The 23,586-nt window shown below is 32.2% G+C and overlaps 1 protein-coding gene across 3 annotated transcripts in view; it reads right to left on the bottom strand.

Annotated features, from left to right (window-relative positions):
* LOC106467119 (transcription initiation factor IIB-like) overlaps positions 1-23,586 on the bottom strand; it is a 68,583-nt gene that overhangs the window by 38,942 nt on the left and 6,055 nt on the right. For all 3 annotated transcript variants that reach the window (XM_022395248.1, XM_022395247.1, XM_013927437.2), the window contains exons 2-3: positions 16,462-16,569; positions 4,687-4,768 (exon numbers count right to left, since the gene is read on the bottom strand). In XM_022395248.1, the coding sequence (XP_022250956.1) occupies positions 4,687-4,768; positions 16,462-16,569 (190 nt within the window). The remainder of the gene's footprint in view (positions 1-4,686; positions 4,769-16,461; positions 16,570-23,586) is intronic.

The raw sequence follows: 23,586 nt of genomic DNA, 5'->3' as shown, positions 1-23,586 counted from the left end.
TATATATATATATATATATATATGTATATACACATATGTGTGTGTGTGAGGCCTGCGAAACTAAGGTTGAACTGGGTAGATAGGTACCCCCAATGCAATTTGGGTCTTACTTCCACCAGTACCTCAAAAACCAGGGCACACTGCATTACTTCCCACCTTATGTTTTGTGCCCAGGTGGTAGTACATGTTTTTTTTGTATCTGCAATGTTTCTATTTTTCTTTTTCGCTTTCATTTTGTATGTAATATTACAATGAATTATATACACATACATACACACACACCAGTGTTGTAGTCAAGACCTCAATGTCCACGAATGAGACCTTATGGGTCAAGACCAAGACCTTGTAATAAATTACACAATAAAAAATACAGAAAAAAGAATAAAAATCACATGCATAAAAAAAACTTTGTTAACATCTTAACTGCAAATCTTTTACACATTAACCCCACAGATTTTGTTTAATGTCTCCTCCTATGAAAATAAAATAATGAAAAAAATAATCATAGTAAGTAAATAAAAAAAAATAAAAAAGGTCATCAAATAAAACTACAAACAGTATTGGTGTCGGTAAATTCTTTAAGATATTTGAAGCCAAGCAGGATCACAGCAGATTTACTAGACATGTTGAAAATGAGGGATAATCACTAGCGCTTAACGTAAATACATGCACCAGATGAAGTTTATGCACACTCGTAGAAAGCCTATGCACAATGCAATGTATTGTAGCAGTTAGTTTTGAATAGTGCATGTTATAACCATGGATTAATATACAGGAAATGTGGAGATTGGTAACGTAAACAAAAAATAAGGGAGGCTCTAGAAACATCACTACAAAGTAGTAGTACCAACTACCAGGGGGAGTTTTACTAATAAAACATCTTTGATGTTACACCACGTCTCATATGAACTGCGTAATCGATACTTAGTACCCAATAATCTTGGATAGATGCCTGGTCTAATACTGTTAAAAGTTTTAAATTTAACCAGCCTCGTTTTCGAAACCTGTAAAACATCGACCCTGAGACCCTTCAAAGGGAGGTCTTGAGACCTAGAACACTGACACATACAAACAACCTAAAGTTTTAAATTGATATAATAATTAATTATCCCAAAGTAAATGTGTGTGAAGTCAAATTATTAGAAATTATGACTACATTGTCCAATATGCTGATAGCATGAGGTTATATCTTTCCCAATATTAAAAACTCATTGTACTCGCATACATAACATTCTTCTGTGATGATTCAGTATAAATGTATGTAATACTCAGCTATTATAAATTTAAACCTAGATTTACTGATGACAGATCACATCAGCTTTGTAAACACATTTTCTAAACTATTTATGCACCACATTGTTTGTAGATCCGTAACTGAAACACACACACAAAAAAAGTTACAAAAGTACTATCAGAGTTACAATTAATCTCATAAATTACAGCTGGGGTTAAATAAAACGTGTAATTTAACTAAATTTTTTGTACTCATTTCTTTAAACTGATTTATGTAACACGCAAAAGAAAAATTACTCATCATGATACTATACATGGACCCCACTGGTAGTGAACAGTACACAAATCAGTTGATAATTTGAGGGTTAAAGCAGTAATAATGCATTAAGATTTCTTAAAGTTTCATATATCAAAGACTTTACTTCAGATCCAAAATTTAGGAGAGATTTTCAGTTTTGAGGGGAAGAGAGACAGACACATTTTAATTTGCCAGAAAAAAGGAAATGCATATAACTTGGAATTAATATTGAATTGACAATGTAAAATTTAACTGTACTGTCTGTATAGGACAGTGGATACAATTGGTGTAATTTGTAAATGAACATTACAATAAAATTGAATCTTACTTGCCCAGTCAAATCTCCAAGCATATTCATATCCTTTTCCTAAATTTGCTTCACCATAATTATTGAAATATCCTTAGAAAAGAAGTGAAAGTTTTAAATGATCTTTGTATGCAATGCTTACAGAACACAAGTTTCGGTGGTCTTTCATCTAAGCCTTGAGTAACAAAATTGTTTCATCTAATTGTTGGCTTAGCTTCTCTAAAGAGCTACTGTAAATACTGAGAAATTCCCTAACACAAATTTAAATTACTAAAGAAAAAAGTGAAAGAGTAACATTCTGCAAATAGTAATCTATACAGTGTAAGCAACTTACTCCTGAGCTTAAACTAACAAATATGTTAACATTTTCCTAAATTGATACATGCGGGTAATCATGTGTTTTGTCCACCTTCAAACAACACTAGATTGACTGGGAACTGACATACAGCAGACAGTAGGAAGATGAAGAGGGACATCAATTTGGGGTAACTATTACAGTCGAGGACCTGGCAACATTGGGAATTTATCATCTAGTCTGTGGTAGGAGAAAGGACCAACCAAACACCTGTGAGGACTTATGTGGCTGGACTGTTTCAAACCAACACCTTACTCAACCGAGAAGAGATCCAGAGGATGGTAGGAAGGATGAATATCACAGCCAGAAGGGCAAACTGTAATATATATATATATATATATATATATATATATATAGAAATGGCAGAGTGCTACAACCAAAACCTGAGGGCATCAGAAATTGTACATCAGATCTGCGGTAGGAAGTGTGTCACGTCATCGACACCAGCAGAATGCCATTGATATAAAGAGCAGCATGAGTAAGAGCATGAAGGACAACATTGAGGTTCCAAACAGAGAGAAAGAGAAGCAGAACAAAAATGACAAGCAAAGGAGAATAAAATAAATAACACAGATAGGACAGGAGATTAGAACACAGATGCAAATTTGGTAACTCAAAAAGTGGAAGACCAAAGATGCCCTGTAACCTGTAACAGAGGAAACCGAGAGATCCCTGTCACAAGCCAAGTGAAAAAAGGACAACAAGTGAGGAACAGTAGGTCGAGAATGATGGTAACTTCAGCGTAGAGACCAATAGCTGTATGTAGTCCACTTACACTGAAAAACAGCCAATGATATTGGACAAATAGAATGGGAAATCCAGGAGGCAACATGCCTGGAAAGTCTGGACCATCTGGCAAGGGACCGGACAAAAGACACGTGTGAAGATGAATTGCAGGTAGAGAAGGATGACACACCAGAGAGAGGCTGATGAAGGAGCATGGGAAACAACAAAAGAGGAACTGCTGGTGTTACCAAAAGCTGTCGTAAAAGTGGAAACCATGACTGATCCAGCCAATATGGGCCCACCAACAGAACCAGACAAGGAGTAGTCAGAACTATCGAGATGACATAAGGAAGAAACCAACTAGGCAACAATCGGTTCAATTACGGCTGAGAGCATCCACCTGCAGATGAGGAATAGGCAACTAAAAATGGAAAGCTTTATGTCGAGAGGAGATGCAAATGCATCCATATCTGGGATACCCCAATAAGCACACAACTCTTGAAAAATGAAAGGATCCAAATACCACTCCATTGGTAGAACCTCATTGGATCTGAATAACTGATCCATGACTAGATTCATTGCACCCAGAATATGTCACGCCAGCAAAATAATGTGATGGCCGCGGGCCCAATAAATTTTATGCACTTGGCTCTAGGCTAGGTGATCCAACTCTGTCTTTACGTTAGGCTTATTATACCAAGACTCACTACACTTATAAGGTTTCATAAGAGATACACTTATAAGAGATGCTTAACAAATGCTGAACAGGGGCAGAGGATGCTGGAACAATCAAGTAGCATTTGGCTAGTAAGGATACAGTAGCAAAGATTTTTTTATGTATCTTTCAATAATTTAGAGGGTTGCTTTCTTCAGGAATGGAAGGACCATTCCTATAGGTGTTAGTCCTTGTATCCTTTGAAGAGGAGGCAGTAGGAAGTATAAAGTATTCATGTACAACTGAAGGCAGTTTAGTAGCCATCTCAAATTTTCTCAAGTGACTTGATTGGATTAATAACCACATAATGCAATAACGTTTAAGATGGTTGGAGAGTACTGACCTGATTTAACCCTCTCACCATGGTCATTCTTCGCTACACATGTCACAATGCTTTAGTAAGTTATATACAAATTTTGATTAAACCACTTTTTGTTCATGTTATATTAATTAGTATATAATCCATATTTTAACAGTATCTAAATTTAAGTTCTTAATTTTATAGGGCAATGTTTAAAAAAGTTCTGAATTTCCCCTAGTGTGAGAAACATGATTTGTTTTCTCTAGGCATCCCCTCTTCTCTAATTTACCACCCCTTCAAGAAGTATAAATTTAACATAAATTGCTAATTATAATGTTGTCATCACAAGAGAAATTAATGTACTACAGATGTAATAATGACAGTCTAGAAATTTTATGAGCACAAAAGTTGACATTTACTCTTACAATACCAAGTATTTACTTAAATCATTCAGCAAATATGAATAGGAATACTTTCATTTTCCCTACCAAAGTATTCAAATAGAAGTATGAATACTCCCAAAGCTGTATTCTTATATAAGTATTCCATGTCCATTATTTATATCATCAATTTATTGAACAACAACTGTTCTAATGTTTATGTACTAGATGTGGTAGATCAGTTTAGTATTTAACTTATATCTAGATCTAAATAGGATTAGGCATAATTCTAAGTTTAGTTTTAAAATAAACAGAAAGCAAACCAGCTTTTAAAAGCCTATAAAACAATGCAATTTAAAATCTAACAATACCTCTGCTGCGCCCACACGTGTAGGGTCATTTGTGGACTTCTCATTGTTAAAAGTTCTCCATTCAGTGCCTACATCCACAACTCTGCAAAAACAATGCTACATCTGAATCAAGTTACAATGAATATTAATCATATAAATACAACACATTTTAAATCTTCAAATACACTGATGAATCACAAGAAAAAATTCAGCAAGTGAAATGTACTAAATAACTTCTAAATATCTTGCAAGTTACAACTCCCTGTAGCTCACCACACTGACTGTGTGATTTAGCACACAGAACTGCTAATGGTATTTAATGATAGTGGTCTTAAGTATAAATGGAGCTCAATTTTAATTTCTAACTGGGTGGATGCATTCATAGTCAAGCTTACTAGCAAAGAAATACGGAAAGAATATATACATATACATTTCTGCTCCAAGTTGGGATTAATTTAATATATCTCTTTCAAACTAAACAGTTATAACTATAAACCATAAAATATATGGTTGAATTCAGTAAATATACTAAAATAATCATATAGTGATTGTACTGAATGCAAATGAAGGACATTTTAAGAAGCACTATAGCTATATTCAACTATTAAACTAAAGTACATGTCACTTTAATCACCAAATACTGAGTATATCATTAGGTTTATAATTGCAACCAATGAGTATTTGAGAAAAACAATTTGCCTTTGTATTTCTTAAAATGCAACAACAGTTATAGTACATATGATAGGAACATAAGAAATGGTATTAAATATGACCAACATAAAAGAAATTACAAAAACCATTTTTTATTGTGTATTGGGGACGTTTCATCAAAAATAACAATTGAGACAAATTTTGTTTGATGGGCCTAGAAAATTATGCTAAGCAATGTTAGATTGGAAGCTAAAGAGAAAATATTATAAGCCTAAAGTATAAGCTATTGTATATTTCTTATCATAGTGAAACTATTACTATTTTTTCACACCACTGTTTTGTTCATACATCAATATACATAAATTTAAATGAAAATGCATTATCAAAACACTAAGAGCCACTAATGAGGAATGTGAAAGGTGTAACGTTCATACACGTCTAGTACAAATTTTAATACCAAAACACAAGTGATTTACTTAAATTATTACTCCTTGGTACTACAGGACAAGAATAATTTTAAACTTTAACCTTTTTTCGTAATTTAATAAACGAATCAATTCCACACAAGTTCTACAAAGAAAATTTACAGTGGTAAAGGAAAATAGACCTCTTTATTATCTTGTATAGAGTAAAAAAAAAAGAAAGAAAAACTAATTTTTGAAATTACATGTATTACAATCCAGTAAGACAATCTTTAACCCTATTCCAATGAGTTGGTTGATTTAACCAATCTTGTAACTACCGTGTAACCATGAAACTATACATACCATAACTCTGAATGTACAGAGTATATCTTCACAAAATTTGACAAGCTTTTAGTAAAGATTAGAAGTACATTATATAAAGAAAATTATTTTTTAAAAAGTATTCATATGAAAGAATTATCTGTGAATTTATGAAGTCTCTACTGAATCAGTCTGAGTGAAAGTTGATTTCCATGCTAAGAATAAAAGTATTTCTTTTCATCTTACAGTTTTCATATTTCATCTGCATAACCTGTAGAACCTCCTAAACAAATAATTGTTGTTGTTTTTATGGTAAAACTCTCTCTTATTTTCTCTATCCTAAAACTAATTCTAGGGAATTCATCAATGAACAGTGAAACTAAAAATTTAAAAACATGAAATAAAATCCAAAATACTTTCATTTCTACAATGATTGCAGATTTTAACAAAATTAAAATTTTCTATACTAAAGCTTCAGCTTTCCAGCCTATTGACATGTGATTTTTTTTAGTTTTATTGCCTCACCACTGTACCTTGAACTGTTTTCAGTATCCTGGCCCAACAGGAAAGCAAAAAGCTTAGAGTGCACAGAGTATCAGGTTACATCATGGGATATCAAACTACTTGCCTTGCATGCTTTCATCAGAGTGATCATGAGGAATTTTTACATAATTGTTTCCTTTAAGTTACTGTTAGTTACTTCTGTTGAAAAATACAGAACAATAAACAGAAAATATACATAAAACAAGAAATTAGCAATTACTTTAGCTTTGAGGCCTTTTGCACTTAGGTACATGGATTTAAAAAGCTTATTTTTCTTATTGTTATGTTGGTTTATCAAAAACATAATTCATATAGCCTGGAAATATGCATTTTAGAACACAAAAATATATTAGTTACTAGAATAAAATGTAATAAAACTGTCTTTCTAGCTAACCTACAAATAATGCTTGAAGCAATGCCTTTAGTCTAAGTACATAAAACTCCCAAAGCAACTAGCAATTTTGACTTCTAAAACAATTACCTGAATCGTGTAATTCAAAATATGTTCTTTCTATTGTTATAAACATGTCCAATAACAATGTCAGACAGAATTACAGAGATTCCTTAAAAAATAGAGGATATGGAAGTGGCATGTCATGTAACAGTGTAACTCATTAAAGCAACAGAAGGTTGAAATTTTATATTCTGGCTTGTCAATATCTGTAGTATGTGTTTCTAATTGGTTGAAAATTCTTAAGCCCTTATAAGGGAAGAGAAAAAAATCTATAAATGAGAAGTCAATATCAATGTATCATGTGACATCCCTTCAATCTATTTTACTTTTCTATAAAATATTCCAGTTGGAAGTTAACTGAATCAGCATAAATTTATCTGCCATGTAGATCTAAAACTATCCACTAGGAGACATCAATAAGGGAACCTGTGTAAAGCAGTGCATCATTATGTATACTGGTTGATTACAAGTTTTCAAAAAAGCTCACCAAAATAATGCTTAATAATACAGTAATAAGTTTTATTAATTCATCTTGAAAATAATTCAGTAGCAAAATATTATATAAATAACCTTCTATTTACAACAAGCAGCAATTTTCTAAAACAAAGGATTACTGTTACACTAAAGGGTGGAAGAGAGAAAAATGAAAGAAATTTAACAAACTATGATATCTCCTTTATGGGTCATTAATTTTATATAAAAACTGACCATAGACTGTTGTTAAGCACTTTAACTAGAATTTGATTACTGTAACAATATGAATCCCTGTAAATGAAAAAAAATTCCAAACAACATGGGTGACTCTATCTTCTGATACTTTCTCAGTGCAACTCTTTTACTTGAATAAATTGGAAAAGTAATATTGACTATAATTCCAAATTTATGAAATTTATCTTTATAAAATGAGGCAAGCTTTCATTCAACAATACAAGTCTGTTGCACACAAAAATCAAATGTGCTACTAAGTTTTTGTACTAAAAATATGTCTGTGAAATGCCACTGTCAGTCTGACTCAGATTCTGACAAGTTAGTTCAAGTGCAAGCTGATGTTCATATGAAGAATAAAAATATTTTTGTCCATCATACAGTTTGCAAATTGCATTTAGGAGATTCTAGAGGTTATGCAAATCAGTATCTCTGTATATTATATGCCATTTTCTCAACTCTAACATGAACTGTTCCAAAATCTGCAACATAAGATAACATGAAATGTTGATAAGGCTGACATTAAATGTGTAATATCATGTTGAATAGTACTCTGGACAAAGTCAGGGAATGTACAACCTTTGATCCCCACCCATGCACATAGGGTTAAACTGTATAAATAAATATGTAAAATAAAATTGATGTCAAAAGTACACAAATATAACCTGAGGTAGAAGCCTTTAAGAGACAAACTAATGACAAATTCAGGCAAGTTGACAACTTATCCTTGACACAGACTCAAAATAGAATGTACAACGAAGTACAGGAAGAAATACAAGTATCATCAATGAAAACCATTTTGTATCCTGAGCTGCCCTTTCTTTGACAAACATGAAATGAGGTGGAGATGAAAATACTTATTGATAAATAGCCTTGAACATAATGAATGCATACTGTTACAGGACAGATGCATGAAAGAGTGAAAACTTTAAGGGACAGATTCTATAAGATCATTCATAGTGATGGCTTAACAGGTGACAGGGTAAGATCATTTAGGACTAAAGTGAAAGTTGTACCTAAAAAATAAAAATATCTATAGTGTACAAGTCAGAACAAAAAACTATTTGAGTTTTATGTAGCAAAGACATGCAAGTGGTATGTCAAGATGACAAAGAAAACTACAATGTCTCGTGTTAAGGGAAAGAAAGAAAGCATAAGTAAAGAAATAGCTTACTACTCATCCTAAGTGATGGTAAGCAATACACCTTACTACTTTTTCATTTAGAAAAATTCATTAAAAAGCAGAGGTCTAGGCAAAACCCAAGCATAAATTAGTTAGTGCAGGAAAAAACAAAACAAAAGAGGTATAAAAACATAGGTTTATAGAAAAAAAATTTTCTGAAGGTGTTAACTAGACAAATGTATCAGTATTTACATGATATTTTAAAGGACCACAAGAAGAAGATACATTAAATGATTGCCATTAAAACATATGTTGCTTTATTCCTACAATAAGGTTTCTACATTTACAGCATAACATACAATTGGAAAAATAAGATGATAAATTGTGATTATGAGTAGTGGTAGCAATGTCGATGATTTAGTGCCCAAAACCAGAGCTTGAAGGTGTGGTGATGCAAACATTATGAAACATTTGATTTTCAGAACAAGAAAACTGAAACATGACCAGAATCAGAAACCTAACTCCATGGCAAGTTTGTAAAAAGTGTGCCTGTTCCACTGCCACTTCACACAACTGATAGGATTTTTTCTAAAAATCTATGTAGATACCATAACAAAAACATCAGTGTGGAAAAGTTTGAAAGAGATTTTACAGACGAAAAACATCTGATAATCCATTTCCACTACATCCAGCTCCAGAAAACTAAGGAGAACAATATTATTCTTCATTGTCATGGTCTGAAGCTGTTGAAAGGCATTATTTGCTGTCAAACTTCTAATGGAGAGAGAATGGTAACTGTTCTCTTCAATAAGAAACCCTGTAGTTTCTGAAAATCCCATGGCATCATTCACTGTTTATTAAACTCGCTTCTGTCTATGTACCTTGGACTGTCTCAAAAAGCAAGTAAACTACTATAACAAAGCTACCCAGATGATGAATAATGGCAAATGCAATAATCTTGAAAATGTAAAGTAGCAAAGGAGTTGGAATTCCATTATAAATAGCTGTGGACAACTTCCAACTTGTAGATGGATAAGATATTTTTTAAATCTATCCTTCAAAAAATTAAAAACTTCTTCCACAAAAGACTGAAGAGATTTAACATTTAACAAAAAATGTCATGAAAATTAAAATTTATATTTTGGAAATGAAGAACAACCATAAACATCTTGACAACCTCTATCACAAAATGTCACTGGTTGTTCAAACAGAAGGTTATGGAACAGAAATGTTGGAGCATCCTAGTGGAACAATTGACTACATGCAGATTCTAGTTGGAAGGAACATAATGTGATGAATAAGATCATATTCACAACCTTAAATTTAAATCTAAGTATGATTATCAAGTTCTTATAAGTATGGATGGGCAGGGATTCTTTACAGTAGGAGTCTGTGACTTCTTGGCAATGACTTTCAACAATAAATGGACAGCACACAATTCACCTGTTTTAAAATAATATATATTCAAAAGTCAAATGTACATACAAAAATTCATTACATTATTATTTACCACACTTGAATCTAGAGCTTTAAATAATCCTCTTTTTCGTCAAAAGTCCACACAGGCTGGTTCAATTACTTTAGAACCCAATTGACAAGACAAATTATTCTTCTCTATCTCTTTTATTACAATACAATATTTGAAATTCACTTCAAAATCACCACTATAGCAGTTGGTTACCACCGTTATATCCAGAGCTTTAAATAATTGTCTCCTTTTCGTCAAAGTCCACACAGGCAGGTTCTATTACTTTAGAACCCACTTTGACAGGACAAATTCTTCTTTATCTCTTTTAGATATTGCCCTTTATGGCTAAATTAAGAATCACACAGTCTAACTTTAATTTTTCACTTTTACTAACTTACTTCTTAGTTCTGCAAGTATTTATAACACATAAGAGAAAAATCTAGAAATATCTAGCCCTCTAGTAACAACAATGTTAAACATAATGAGACGAACTTAGAAGCTTCAAGTAAGATGACGTCAACAATATTCCAAAAGCCTAGTACAACAATTAAACCACATACACAACAAAAGACTCGTACAAAGATACATAAAGAAACTTGTCATAACTATTGCTTTTAAGATAATCAACTTTTAACACTCTTGTTATGACAACTAAATAATCATTAAATACTAAATCACTAAATAAATTAGATAATAATTCTTAAATTAAACATCATGCATATCCAACAATAAACCTCTCTTTAAGAAAAATATTTACAATATTTTTTGATACTATGTAAAAAGACTGTTCTCAGTTCATACACAAACTTTTCTCATATGGTCTGCGCCCACATTTACAGTCCCCTTAATGGTCTCTCTCTTTGCACAGGGAATCTGATAGGCTTCACCTTGATAGTATCCCTTGTCTTTGTCTTGTGTTGCTTGAGGTCTGTTTCACCTGTTCATTTGTTAAGACATCTGTGTACTCGCACAGTTGCTTTTGTAGGTCTTTTTTCTGTTTGCCAGTCAATTCTTCACTTATGTTGGTGTCTTTGTTTGTCTAATCTCCACCAAATGGTCTTAGGTCTAGTAGGTTTTCACATTTTATAACAAAGTCACTGTCTTCTGGTTCTGCATCTACGACAGCTACATCTGCCATGTCCACCTGTGCCTCAATAGCAGCACCCATTAGGTCTTCTTCCCTCTTGAAGTACCTTTTCAACAAATTTGCATGGTAAATCTTGGTCTTCCTATCCACTTTCACCTTATAGTCCATTCTGTTGAACACTTCCTGCACTTCTAAAGGTCCTTTTTACTGCAGGGTGAGTTTGTTGTTGTTGTCTGTAAGTAACAGAACCAAAACCTTCTGTCTGACCTTGAAACATTGATCCTTGACCTTCTTGTCAGAGAAGTACTTCTCACTGCCTTTGATGTGTTTAGCTTCCCCTGTAGAACCGCTTTGATGGATATGGTACAGTATTCCTTTCCGGTCCTTTATTTTGTAAGTCTCTTTCCACTTTATGTTGTGCTTGACTTTCACCCAGGCACTGTCCCAAGGTTTCTGTGTGACAGGTCTTTCTTCAGTGCTTCCCTCAGTTCTCGTAGACCTACATTCAGGATGTCACTTTTCAAGACTAGAAGGAGCTTGATGTCTTGCTTGCTCTTCTTTTCTTGAGCTCTTGTGGACTGCAGATGCTTCGTCAGTCTTATTTCTGTTTAGTTCTTCCAAACTTCTTGTCACATGCTTAAATCACTACTTGAGCTGACCATCAGTCATGCAGTGTTTAACCACAGAAACAGCACTTCTTTCTTGTAATGAATCAGATGGATTGTTTCTATTCTGTTTCTTCTGGCAGCAGCATCCATGGTGATAGTCATGTTTTTCTTGTTTCTTACAAGCAGTATCTATGTAAATAGCTCCAGCTACTTTATGTTGAAATTTTTGCTGTCGCTTGTTGGTGATGGACTTCCACTCCTTAGCAATGTGCCCCATTTTCTAACAAATATAGCATCTCTTCTCCCTTTTATCTGTTGAGTTCTTGTCACCCACGGTGGTATCCTGTTTATGGTCAGCCACTCATGGTTTTAACTTCAACTGGTTATTCTTGGACTTGCTAGTTATACTCCCTCCATGGGTTTCCACATACTGTTCTGCCAGTTTTATCATCTCATCCACATCTTTTGGTGCTCACTCCTTTAGGAACAGTGACATGTCAGTTGAACACATGATTATAAACTGTTCACATATTAGTAAATCTGCCAGCCCCTCAAAACTATTTTCATACTTGGCCATGTCAGTCCAACTCATGAAGTATTGCTGTAGACATGCCACAAACTGAAATACAGTTTCTCCAGTGTCAGGTTTCACCTCTCCAAACTTCTGGTGAAGACCTTCCTTGGTAAGTTCATAACGTTTAAACAAGGTCACTTTTAACTTGTCATAGTACATGGCATTTTCTGATGTCATGCCTGCATACACTTGGAGGCCTTTTCCTTTGAGAAGTGGGCTGAGACAGACTGCCCAGTCACCTTTGTCCCAGTTCTGACTTGGGCAAATTTTTTACATCTCTCTAGAAAAGCATACATGTCATCTTTCTGTTCATTAAATTTGGGCAACTTAGGTTGGCTGGCCCTGACCCCATCATAACTCTTGGGTCCTTCATCTTTCTGCTGGGTTAGCTTTGCAATCTCCATTTGTGCTCTTATTCTGTCCCTCTCTATTTCCTTTTCTTTTTTTAGTCTCTCTTCCTCTCTTCTCTGCCTACACTCTTCTCTCTCTAATTCTTGTTTTTGTTGTTGTTTAACAAACTCTAGTAGATCACTATCTTTTAGCCTAAGTCACTCACCCCTATCTATCAATTTATCAAAATCAGCTGACATGGTTATATGGCATGATTGTAATCTCTACACTATTTTTGCCACCACTACAGTTGTGTGTCTATAAGCCTACTTCCACTGTCACTCATGTCTTCTTCTACCACCAATAACCACTTTAAAATCCTGGCTGGCTCAGCAATGTCAGGTTTTGTATAGGGTCCAAGATTCTTTACAGTAGGTGTCTGTGACTTGTTGGCAATAAATTTCAATAATAAATGGGCAGCACACAATCCACTTGTTTTGAAATAATATATATTCAAAAGAGTCAAATGTGTACAAAAATTCATTACACTATTATTTACCATACATGAATATATAGCTTTAAATTATTCTCTTTTTTTTGTCAAAGTCCACACAGAATTGGTTCAATTACTTTAGACACCAACTGACAAGATGAATTATTCTTCTATACTATTGCTTTTTAAATAATTAACTTTTAACACTCTTGTTGTGAAAACTAAATAATCTTTAAATGTTAAATCTCTAAATAAACTAAATAATAACTAAATAGTCTTATATATCTAACAATGATCCAATTTTTTTAAAGTGGAAAGTTAGTAAAACAAAGAAAGATAAACAGAGGACCCCCAGCAATAAACAAAGGATAGAAGTCAACTAATGTTAATAGCTTGGGAAAAAATATTTGAAGTCATAATTTGTTCTTTAAGCTCTTTCCATGCAGGATCAAGTGATGTGACCAACCTTGTAACCACAAAGTAAACATCAGAATTTCCATACTATAACTTTTAATATATTTTGTGTATCTTGACAAAATTTATCAAGCTTTCAGTAAACATTACATGTCTTTTTTTAATTAAAAATAAAATTTTTAAATCAAGTATTTTGACTAAAGATTTGTCTGGAAATATATGGAGTCAGTGTTGACTGCTTTAGTGCAAAGTGCATTTCATGTTATGATTAAAAATACTTTTCTTCAACTGAAAATTATCAAATTTAATTTGTGTAACCTCTAAATCTTCCTAAATATCAAACTTTTTTCAGTAAAATTCTATATTTTATCTGTTATTTTTTCCTACCCTAAATCTACATGAACTTGATCAATTTGACTAACCTTGTAACCGTCATAAAAAAAAATCTAAATTACCTTTTTTTTTCTAAAATGACTGCAAGTAATCACAAAAAACTACAATTGTTTATCTTATATAGCTTAAAACTAGCAACAGTTTACACTTGTTTATACTTAATTTTATTGCCTTTTGAACCGTGTCTAACTAATAATCCTGCCACACAAGTTGCAAATCGCTTGGCGAATGAGTAGCTCATGTTACCGTATTGAATGATGTAACACATAAGCTGCTCACAAGAATACCTTGTGAAGAATGTTTTCTTTTTTTCATTATCTTACCTAATCTAACCTAATAAGTTTCTAATCTTCTATATTTCAGTTACTTTTATAACCATAAATAAAGAGTATACATGAAAAACAAGAAATATGGTGGTACTTACCTTCAACCTCGTTATTTTGTTTGTCTGTTGCCAAAGAAATTTAAGCCTACTTTTTCTTTTTTATAATAATGGTACTAGTACACTAAATAATTTTTATTTACTTAAATAATGCACCCACATAAACAGAATAATAACATGCACAAGGCAAACAATTTCATATAACAATTATAATTTAACTGTCTTTCTAATTTGGACAAGAAGGGTTTCAATTAATTCCTTTCCTACTCAAACTGAAGAAAAAATTGGCAATACTCTCTACTGAAAACAATATAAAATTATGTGTAATTCAACAGATTAAAACTTTGCCTTTCTATTTGTTATAAATGATATAGTATAAATAGTGCTTGAAATGGGGGAAAAAGAGGAAACCAATGGTTTGTGAAACTTTTGAAGCTAAGTACCATATTTCTTGTTTTTCATGCTTATCCTTTATTTATTATTATAAAAGTAACTAAAATGTAAAAATTAGAAGCTTATTAGGTTAATAAGGATAGATTAGGTAAGATAATGAAATATAATAATAATAATTCTTCACTTGGTATATTCACGGGAAGCTTATGCCTCGCATAGTTCGATACAGCAATGCGAGTTGCATGTTCACCAAGTGATTTACAAATTGTGTGGTAGATGATTAGTTAGACCTGGTTCAAAGGGTTATGAAACAATAAAATTAACCACAAACAGATGCATAATCTTAAGAGTTATAGTATGGAAACTCTGATGGTTACTTTGTGGTTACTAACTTGCTCGTACAGATCGATCCCACAGCAAGAGGGTTCATTCCCTTCATCTGTGTACTACTTTGTCTCTTTCCTGCCTTGCTCTTACACAACATTTTAAGAAAAAATACACAATTTTCTTTCCTCAGTCCCTTGATGCCATAAATATTTATTGCACTGCATATTGAACCTTTCCCTTCTGAGAAGCTTAGTCTACTAAAAAGTAGCAGAGTTGGTTCAGGCTCTCCTGAAAAGAAGTTAGATGACATCCCTCACCCACATCAAGCACTGATTATAAAACACCAGAAATAATTATTGGCAACTTGTGAAAGAATGGGTGTGGCAAGTGGGTCTGATTTTCTAGTTTATGGCTCTAAACAAACAAGATTGAAGACTTTGCCTTAGTAATATCTGTATTATAATGAGAAATCTATGTTAAGTTCCATACTTCAAAGAGAGTGGTAAATAAATTAGAAAAAGAGAGAATATATAGAGAAGAAATATCTTGATTCTCATACCAGTAGAGATTGAGAATTTGTAAAATATTTCTGTATAAAGTTAAGAACTTAAAACTTATGTAATATTCAAATTTGATTTATTGACTATGTTTGAATGCTATGTTTATTTATATATATATTGATAATAAAGTAGTTTAATTAAATTTTGAATGTGACATGTACACTCTGACCTACCTGTAGTGAAAGGGTTAACTTAATTGAGCCTTGAGTATAGCTGAAAAACTTTGAACTGGTCCAAAAATATGACTTAAATGCTGAGTGTGATGTCATAATCTCAAATGCAAGCATATAGCAAGTAATTTTAAACAGTTACACGATTTTAAGAATCAATTATGAAACATCATATCATCATTTGGCAAACAATGCTATATAAGATTATATTTCAATAAAAATACTTGTCCATCCAGGATCTATTAAGTTTGCTAGTTACTTCTATAAGTGTAATGTTATCCATTCCAAGTCTCTACAGGATCATAATATGTAATAATCAAAATCTATAGCAAATCACTCCGGTTCATGAACATTTACCTACTCTATAAACTTTCCATTATATTCTCTGTACATTACCTGTCTCCTATGACTAGTCCACATTCTGGACATATCATGTCCCCAGCTCTGTAATCTTCAATAAGTGGTGCATCTGGATGTGCTGGACAGAAGATCTTTGCATGAGATCTACAAAAACAGAAAAAAGGTTACTGGGGAATTACATCATAAGGCACTAGTTCAGAAAATACATGTGCTTTATTTACATGTACTATAATAGTATATTCTAATGGAGAGCACACAAAAATAGCTTGAAGTTCTAAATTTATTAACTCAGGATTGATCTGTACATATGAACACGGCATGATCATTTCTTGCACAGTTGAGTAATATCCCAATGAAGTCTGAAAGTTTATAATAGCAATGCCTATCCAATACTTTAGATATGTATGGTTGATTCTAAACATTATTTACTAATTCAAAATTAATGTTTTCATGGTGTAAATAATTCACAAGCCATGGTGTCTTTCTGAGCATTTGTCTGTTTCCCATTTAAGGCGACTGCTTCCCGTGCTGCATTTGAAAAGCTGCACATGCAGGTAAAGCTCAACATTCACTTTTGAAATGATGGGAGAACAAGCATGAATAATGTTGATGCCAAATTTTTTACAGGATATTCTACATTAAATTGTCAGAAATTAATCACGCTATCATTCACATTTCAAAATGTGGTATAACTTAAAGAATAGAAATGTAGATTTACCATACGTTATTGTTGAGCGGCTCTTAGCAGGACTGAAATGCTCAACAATTACTTTATAAAGTGAGCAGTATAAGTAGCTCAGAGCTTTGGCTCTGAGTGAAACCAAAAATGCAACACAATTAACCTTTTCAGAATCCATGAAATAATTTAAATTGACAGATTAACTTCAACTTTTGCTTGTTAGACATAATTCAGAAATACATCAAAGTTCTAAAATAGCCAGGAATAATCCAAGCCTTAATTACTAATTAGAATGTTTGCTTCTTTTTAGTACAAATCTACACAATGGGGTATCTAAACTGTGTCCACTGTGGGGATTAAGCCCCAAATTTTAGAAATATAAGCCCTTTAGCCTACCACTGATACAACAGCGGATAGTTAGATTAATAAAGACTTATAGTTTTTCACACAACATAAGATATGCAAAACAAATCTTTAAGAAGTAATTAATCAGAATCTTATCAACAGAAAAGTATATAGTCTATAAAACTTCTAGTACTATTGGTAAAAGTACCTTAATTTTATTTAATGTTGGACAAATGGAAAAAAAAATGCATGTTATACACCTTTGGCTCAACTATTAACAGATTACTGTCAGAGACAGAGTTTAATTTTCTGTTCTCTTGTTTTTATTAGCCCTATAGCTTTGATGGTATAATTCTAAAAAACACCTTTTTCAATTTCTGGGCCCAGTTTAGATATCTTGTTAAAGTAAAGTCATGGAAACACAGAATATGATTTTCCTAATGCAATTTAACTGCAAAGAAAACACTCACTCACATTGATAACCCTCAATGATACATGTTCTCTCAGATATGAATGCTTTTCACGTATTATATTCATAAGCTTCATTTTTGATTCAAAACTTTAAGAAAGTATCAATCATCTATTGACCAATGCAAGACTTACACTTTAAGATTAATCAAAAATCTGTTTTTGCCCTGAAAGATCATTAGTAAATAAAGCTTAATCATACTTAATTTTTATTGTTTACTCTTTTTTTTTGTCATTTCTAAGTGGACTTGATAATTCTAACTAATTAAATACATTTTTATAAATTGTGGAACATAAAAAAAGCCTCTTAGCCCATCAAGGATGTCCCAAATCCCAATCTCCCTCAACCAACTGAAAACAAAAATTATATTCAGCTCTGATTCCCAAAATATTAATTAATCTTTTTCTTAAACTCTTGTAAAGTTGAAGCCTCCAATACTTTAGTTAACAATTTGATGTACACATTTATCACTCTATTTAAGAAATAAAACTGTCTCAATTGCATATGTTTCTGACCTTTCTATGCCTTAAATTTAAGACCTCGTCCTTCTGAACCTGCACTACAAATTCAAGATGAAAAAATATTAACAATATTATGCATCTATCTTATCAGTTCCTTTAATAATTTCAAATACTTCAATTAGCTCACCCCTGCCCATTTTTTTTTCAAAAAGAAACAAACTAAGAGTGACTTACACATTAAAATCACAATATCATTTGCTTTTCCTCTTGCACAGCACACTTATCTTGAAGATTTAATAGTTATATCAACCAATACCTCATGCTTCTTTTATCTTATATGCATAATATTTAAGAAAGAATCCTGTTAATTATGTAATATTTCTATTACAATAAGCCACATTCAAAACCTGAGGGCTTGACACTAATGCTAGCCTAATAGCCTGGGACAAGCAAGAAATTTGTTTAGACTAGTTGCTGACATTACACACTAGTCCAATGGGATTAGTGGCTTAACAATGAGTATCTTGTTTTATTTTTGACTTTTTTGCTATGCTCACACATTTATTTTATTACTTTTTCATGACAAAACAGTGATACTTATTTCTCAAACTCAGTATGTTCAAATTGTTTATTTCCAAAAGCAAGAAAGGAAGTTACTTAACAGCTTATAATAAACTTTTCATTTTTTGCAGATCAATGTTGGTACAATGCTCAGTTTATTGTTTAAAAGACTACAATCATGGTATAGTATCAACCCAAAGCATCTTTGGATATATATATATATATATATATATTATGCTTATAGTATTTAATCTATTTGTTTAATATACTGATTTATTATGTATTTAAATTATATACATTTTGAACATTTTAATGGTTTTATTGGTATATTTGCAGCTGAAACTTCCTGAAAAAAAAGTATGCAAATATTATAGCTTGTGTTCCAAAATATATGAAGAGGCTAAGGCTTCAACTGTCTAAGAAAAAACTGTACAGTTAGAATTTCAATCTCAAATTTTACTTTCTAGTTGCCAAAAAAAATGACAGCTTTGTTTTTATTTTTCACTGTGATTATCATACACTATATTTTCTAAAGCTAAAACTACACTTCAAACTTGTAAAGGGCTTTTTCATTGCATGGTGATATACAGCTATAACATCTACTAGCTTGTATCAAAGACTTGAAACTTATAAAAGTTGACTATTCTGTTTTATTTAGAATTGGAAATTTGTTATGACACAAAATAACAAGAATGAAACTTTGTGTTTTGTGTGCATACAGTTTTATTAGCAAAGAACTAGCTGTGTGCTAATGAACTATTACGCACACTAGTCCAAATGGGCTGTTGGCTTAAAAAGTTAGAGCCCTGACCTTATTCTAATTAAATGCCTACTGCCATGTGTTGTTCAACTAATACAAGTCTTTCTGTAAAATCATAGCATTTCTGTTACAGCCAGCTAGACTTCCAACTATGCTTCTATCAATGTCATCAATGTAAATGAAGAATATCAATGGTCTCAACTCAGGTCCTTGAAGTATACTATTCATAGCATTAGTGAAGTTTGACTGAACTCTATCAATAACCTTATGTTTTTTCCCAATTAGCCAATTTTCAATCTATTTAACTAACTTATCTCCTACTTCAACTGAGATGATTTTCTTCCCAGTCTTTTAAGCATAAGATATCAAAATAAGAATTATAAATTACAACATTCAAATCATTAGTCAGCTATAAGTAATAATCTGACCACGATGAAAAAATAATATAATGATTTTATGTTAATTTTATAGTCATAATGAAAGGAATTTATGCTGATACATTCAAGAAGTGGTTCATTGTTATTAAAAACAGCCTTGTTGAATATTCACAACATTACAAAAACAATTTTAACATATATGCAGCTGTACAGTGATTTTCTTCTCAATCTAATATATTGTTACGTCTCCGTTCGTTAGTTAATTTTCCGTAAATTCGTTCCGATCAAACTTTAGCGACACAAGTCCTTTCTTAAATAAAACTGGTTTATTCTTTCTAAATATAACTTTACGATACACTTAATTTCAACAGTCGCTCTATAACAAACGCTATAATTCTCAACGAACGTCTCACGTGGCCAACAGTATTCTGTCCGCATACATTCAATTACTCATTACACTGTTGTCCTGTCACGTTATGAACATCTTATATATACAAGATTAAGACATATCTAGTAAATGCTAGGGCAATCATGAAGGAACAGGACATTTCTAGAAAGACGTGGCATGATACTAGTGACCTCGCTGATGCAACAATATCAAAATAATTATGAACTACAACATTAAAATCATTAGTCAGCTATGTGCAATAATCTGACCATGATGAAAAAACATTATAATGACTTTATGTTAATTTTATAGTCTTAATGATAGAAATTTATGCTGAAACATTCAAGAAGTGGTTCATTGTTATTAAAAACAGCCTTGTTGAATATTCACAACATTACAAAAACAATTTTAAAATATGTGCTGCTGCATGCTTTCCTTGACTATTAATTCATACATGATTCTGAACTAAATCAATATAATAGAAGCTTAGCACAAGTCTAATGATTATTTAAAATAGCTTATTTTTCAAACCTTTTTTTAACTCTGTGACTTTAAAAAAAAACTACTTATAACTAAGCCTAAAAATTATTTATTGCTTCAGAAAATCTCATTTTATTCAGTGAAATGAAACATTAACTATATGTACTGAGATGTATTAAGACTTAAACTATAAATAAGAAAATGGCATAATATTGTCAAGTTTTTAATAAATAAAAAACAATGTTTCATTGAATTAACTGAGATTTACACGTTACAATTTGAGTTGACTCAATGAAATGTGTTATTTCTTTATTTATCAAGATCTTGAAAGTATTATGCCATTTTCTGAAACAATAAATGGTATTGCTGAACCATTGAACGAGTGGAAGGGTTCTATTAATCAGCTACTATTGCTAAGGTATGTTCGTTAGGAGTGAAAGATTAGCCCTCTGAAAACTAATAGGTATAACTGGTATATTTGTTTTCCTTTAATAGTTACAGTTTAAATGCCAAAAGCTGGCAAAATATAGGAAAATCAATAGGCTCAAATTTGTTTGTAAAAACAATTTAACTGCAAGTGTTTTTTCTTCCCATTCCTCTTGATTTGGCCATTGCAGATCAAAATCAGAGGTATGAAATGCTATTTTTTTACACACCTCTGATTTCAAGCCACAATGAATAACTTAAGATGAATGGGCAAAAAAAAATCCTGCAGTTAATTACTTTTCATAATAATATTTATTTTGCATTATTATAAAACTACACTGGTTTCACCTATCATTTATTGAGGGTACACTGCAACCCTACAATGTTCAAGTTCTCATTAAGATTTCTCACTAAGTACTTTAAGTAGTTTGAAGCTGTGATGTAAAAGCAATAGCTATCCTGCATTTTGTGGAAGTAACTGTTTCACTTTGATTCATAATGCTGTCAACTTCCAAGATCAAGAACTTGCCATACACATGACTGGCTGGGGCTGATAAAAATCTTTGCATAAGGCTGAGATGGTACTGGAAGTGTGTTTCCACAACAATAACAGATTAGACTGTTGATTTAAAAATGGGAGAGATAAATAAGAAATAATTTGTAATTGTAACAGCAACTTCTTTGTAATGAGCTGTTTAATCTATATCATAAATACCATAGATTCCTTCAGATCTTTCACTATAGCAACCCTAGACAATATTTATATCACTTCCATTATCACTATCTTCAACTACACTTGATTGTGATATTGGAAGTGTTGATGCTTTCTCTATTAAATACTGTTTCACTGCTTTTAGTTCTAAAACTCTTTTAAAGTGAAGATCCAACAAATGAAATTTGGATTGTTTTGTATTCCAGCAACTCTAGTTTCAATCCCTTCTCTCAAGAATACTTTCATTCTTGTGTAATCCAGTGTCCTATGAATCCAATGAGACTTTTTGTTTGTTGTTGAACAGGACCAGATATCTGATGTTAGAGAAATGCTATTGACATCTGAAATGTGGCTAGTAATTACAGTATTGAATCTTTCACATATGGCTGGGCCAATTGTTTTTCTGAAAGTTTTGCTTGGTTATCTGTATTGTGGTTGTGCTTTTTCCATCAAGCAAACAAACCTTTCATCAGTAACAACTGAATATGGTTAGTTATCCAATACATACATTTTATGATTGCACAGGGTAACTTTTCAGCACAATTACCATAAATGCTTCATAGTTTATTTTTTTGGTAGCACTCCTGAATGGTTTGATGTTTGGTAAACATCGAGAACATAAGGCCACAGTCTCAACTTTAATATTAGATCCAGTATAGTTCTAAGATAAATTGCAAGTTCTTATAGTCTTATGTGCTTCTACTTTGCCACCACAGGAAATTATATACTACACAATCTGACCTTAACTAAAATTACCAAATACTTCAAAATAATTTAACAAAGGTCTCCTTTTGCAATTTAAGGAATTCATTATAATCACTGATCATAGAGTTTAATCACTGAAATACTATTCATGCCACTGACATCAATCATACAGTGTCAGAGAGAGTGTACTGCAAGTGACATGTCTTTGAATGTCTTATTTACTGCTTATCATTAAGATACCTACTGACATGTTACAACTTGTATTTTTGCATGGCTAGGTTAAGAAAGAAAGAAGCACTTGACATGTTCAAACAAGACTAGACTGTTAATTAAAATTATTTGGTTCACGGTTGAAAAATATTATAAGCATTCATATAAATTAAACAAGAAAAACTGTATGAGTACTCACCTGGAATTATTACATAACTTTTTAAAGTATTATTATTGCATTCTATTCAGTGTTCAACTTTACTTTTTCCAAAATTTAGTATTTATTTACATGTCCCATAGTTTGTGCCTTATGAAACATATATATTAGGGATGCACAGGTAGTAAAATTTGGCCAAATATTGGGTCTAGATACCCAGTCACTAAACTTCGGCCAGGGCCAGGTGTCAACCGAGACCAGGATCTTCCTTTGCCTCCCCCCAAAATAAACAACATACACAAAAATTAGAATCAAAAACAAACTTGATGTTTACTACATTTAACCTAATAATCACCAACAGAACATTCAAGTTTTACTTTCAATGCCTAGCCCCAACTTCTCAAACACTAAGCCCTGTTGTACTCAAAACC

This window comes from Limulus polyphemus, unplaced genomic scaffold, assembly GCF_000517525.1.
Source record: "Limulus polyphemus unplaced genomic scaffold, Limulus_polyphemus-2.1.2 Scaffold2495, whole genome shotgun sequence".
NCBI classification, from domain to species: domain Eukaryota; kingdom Metazoa; phylum Arthropoda; class Merostomata; order Xiphosura; family Limulidae; genus Limulus; species Limulus polyphemus.
The sequence above is the reverse complement of the archived record's forward strand: the minus strand, read 5'-3'. Positions and strand labels throughout refer to the sequence as shown.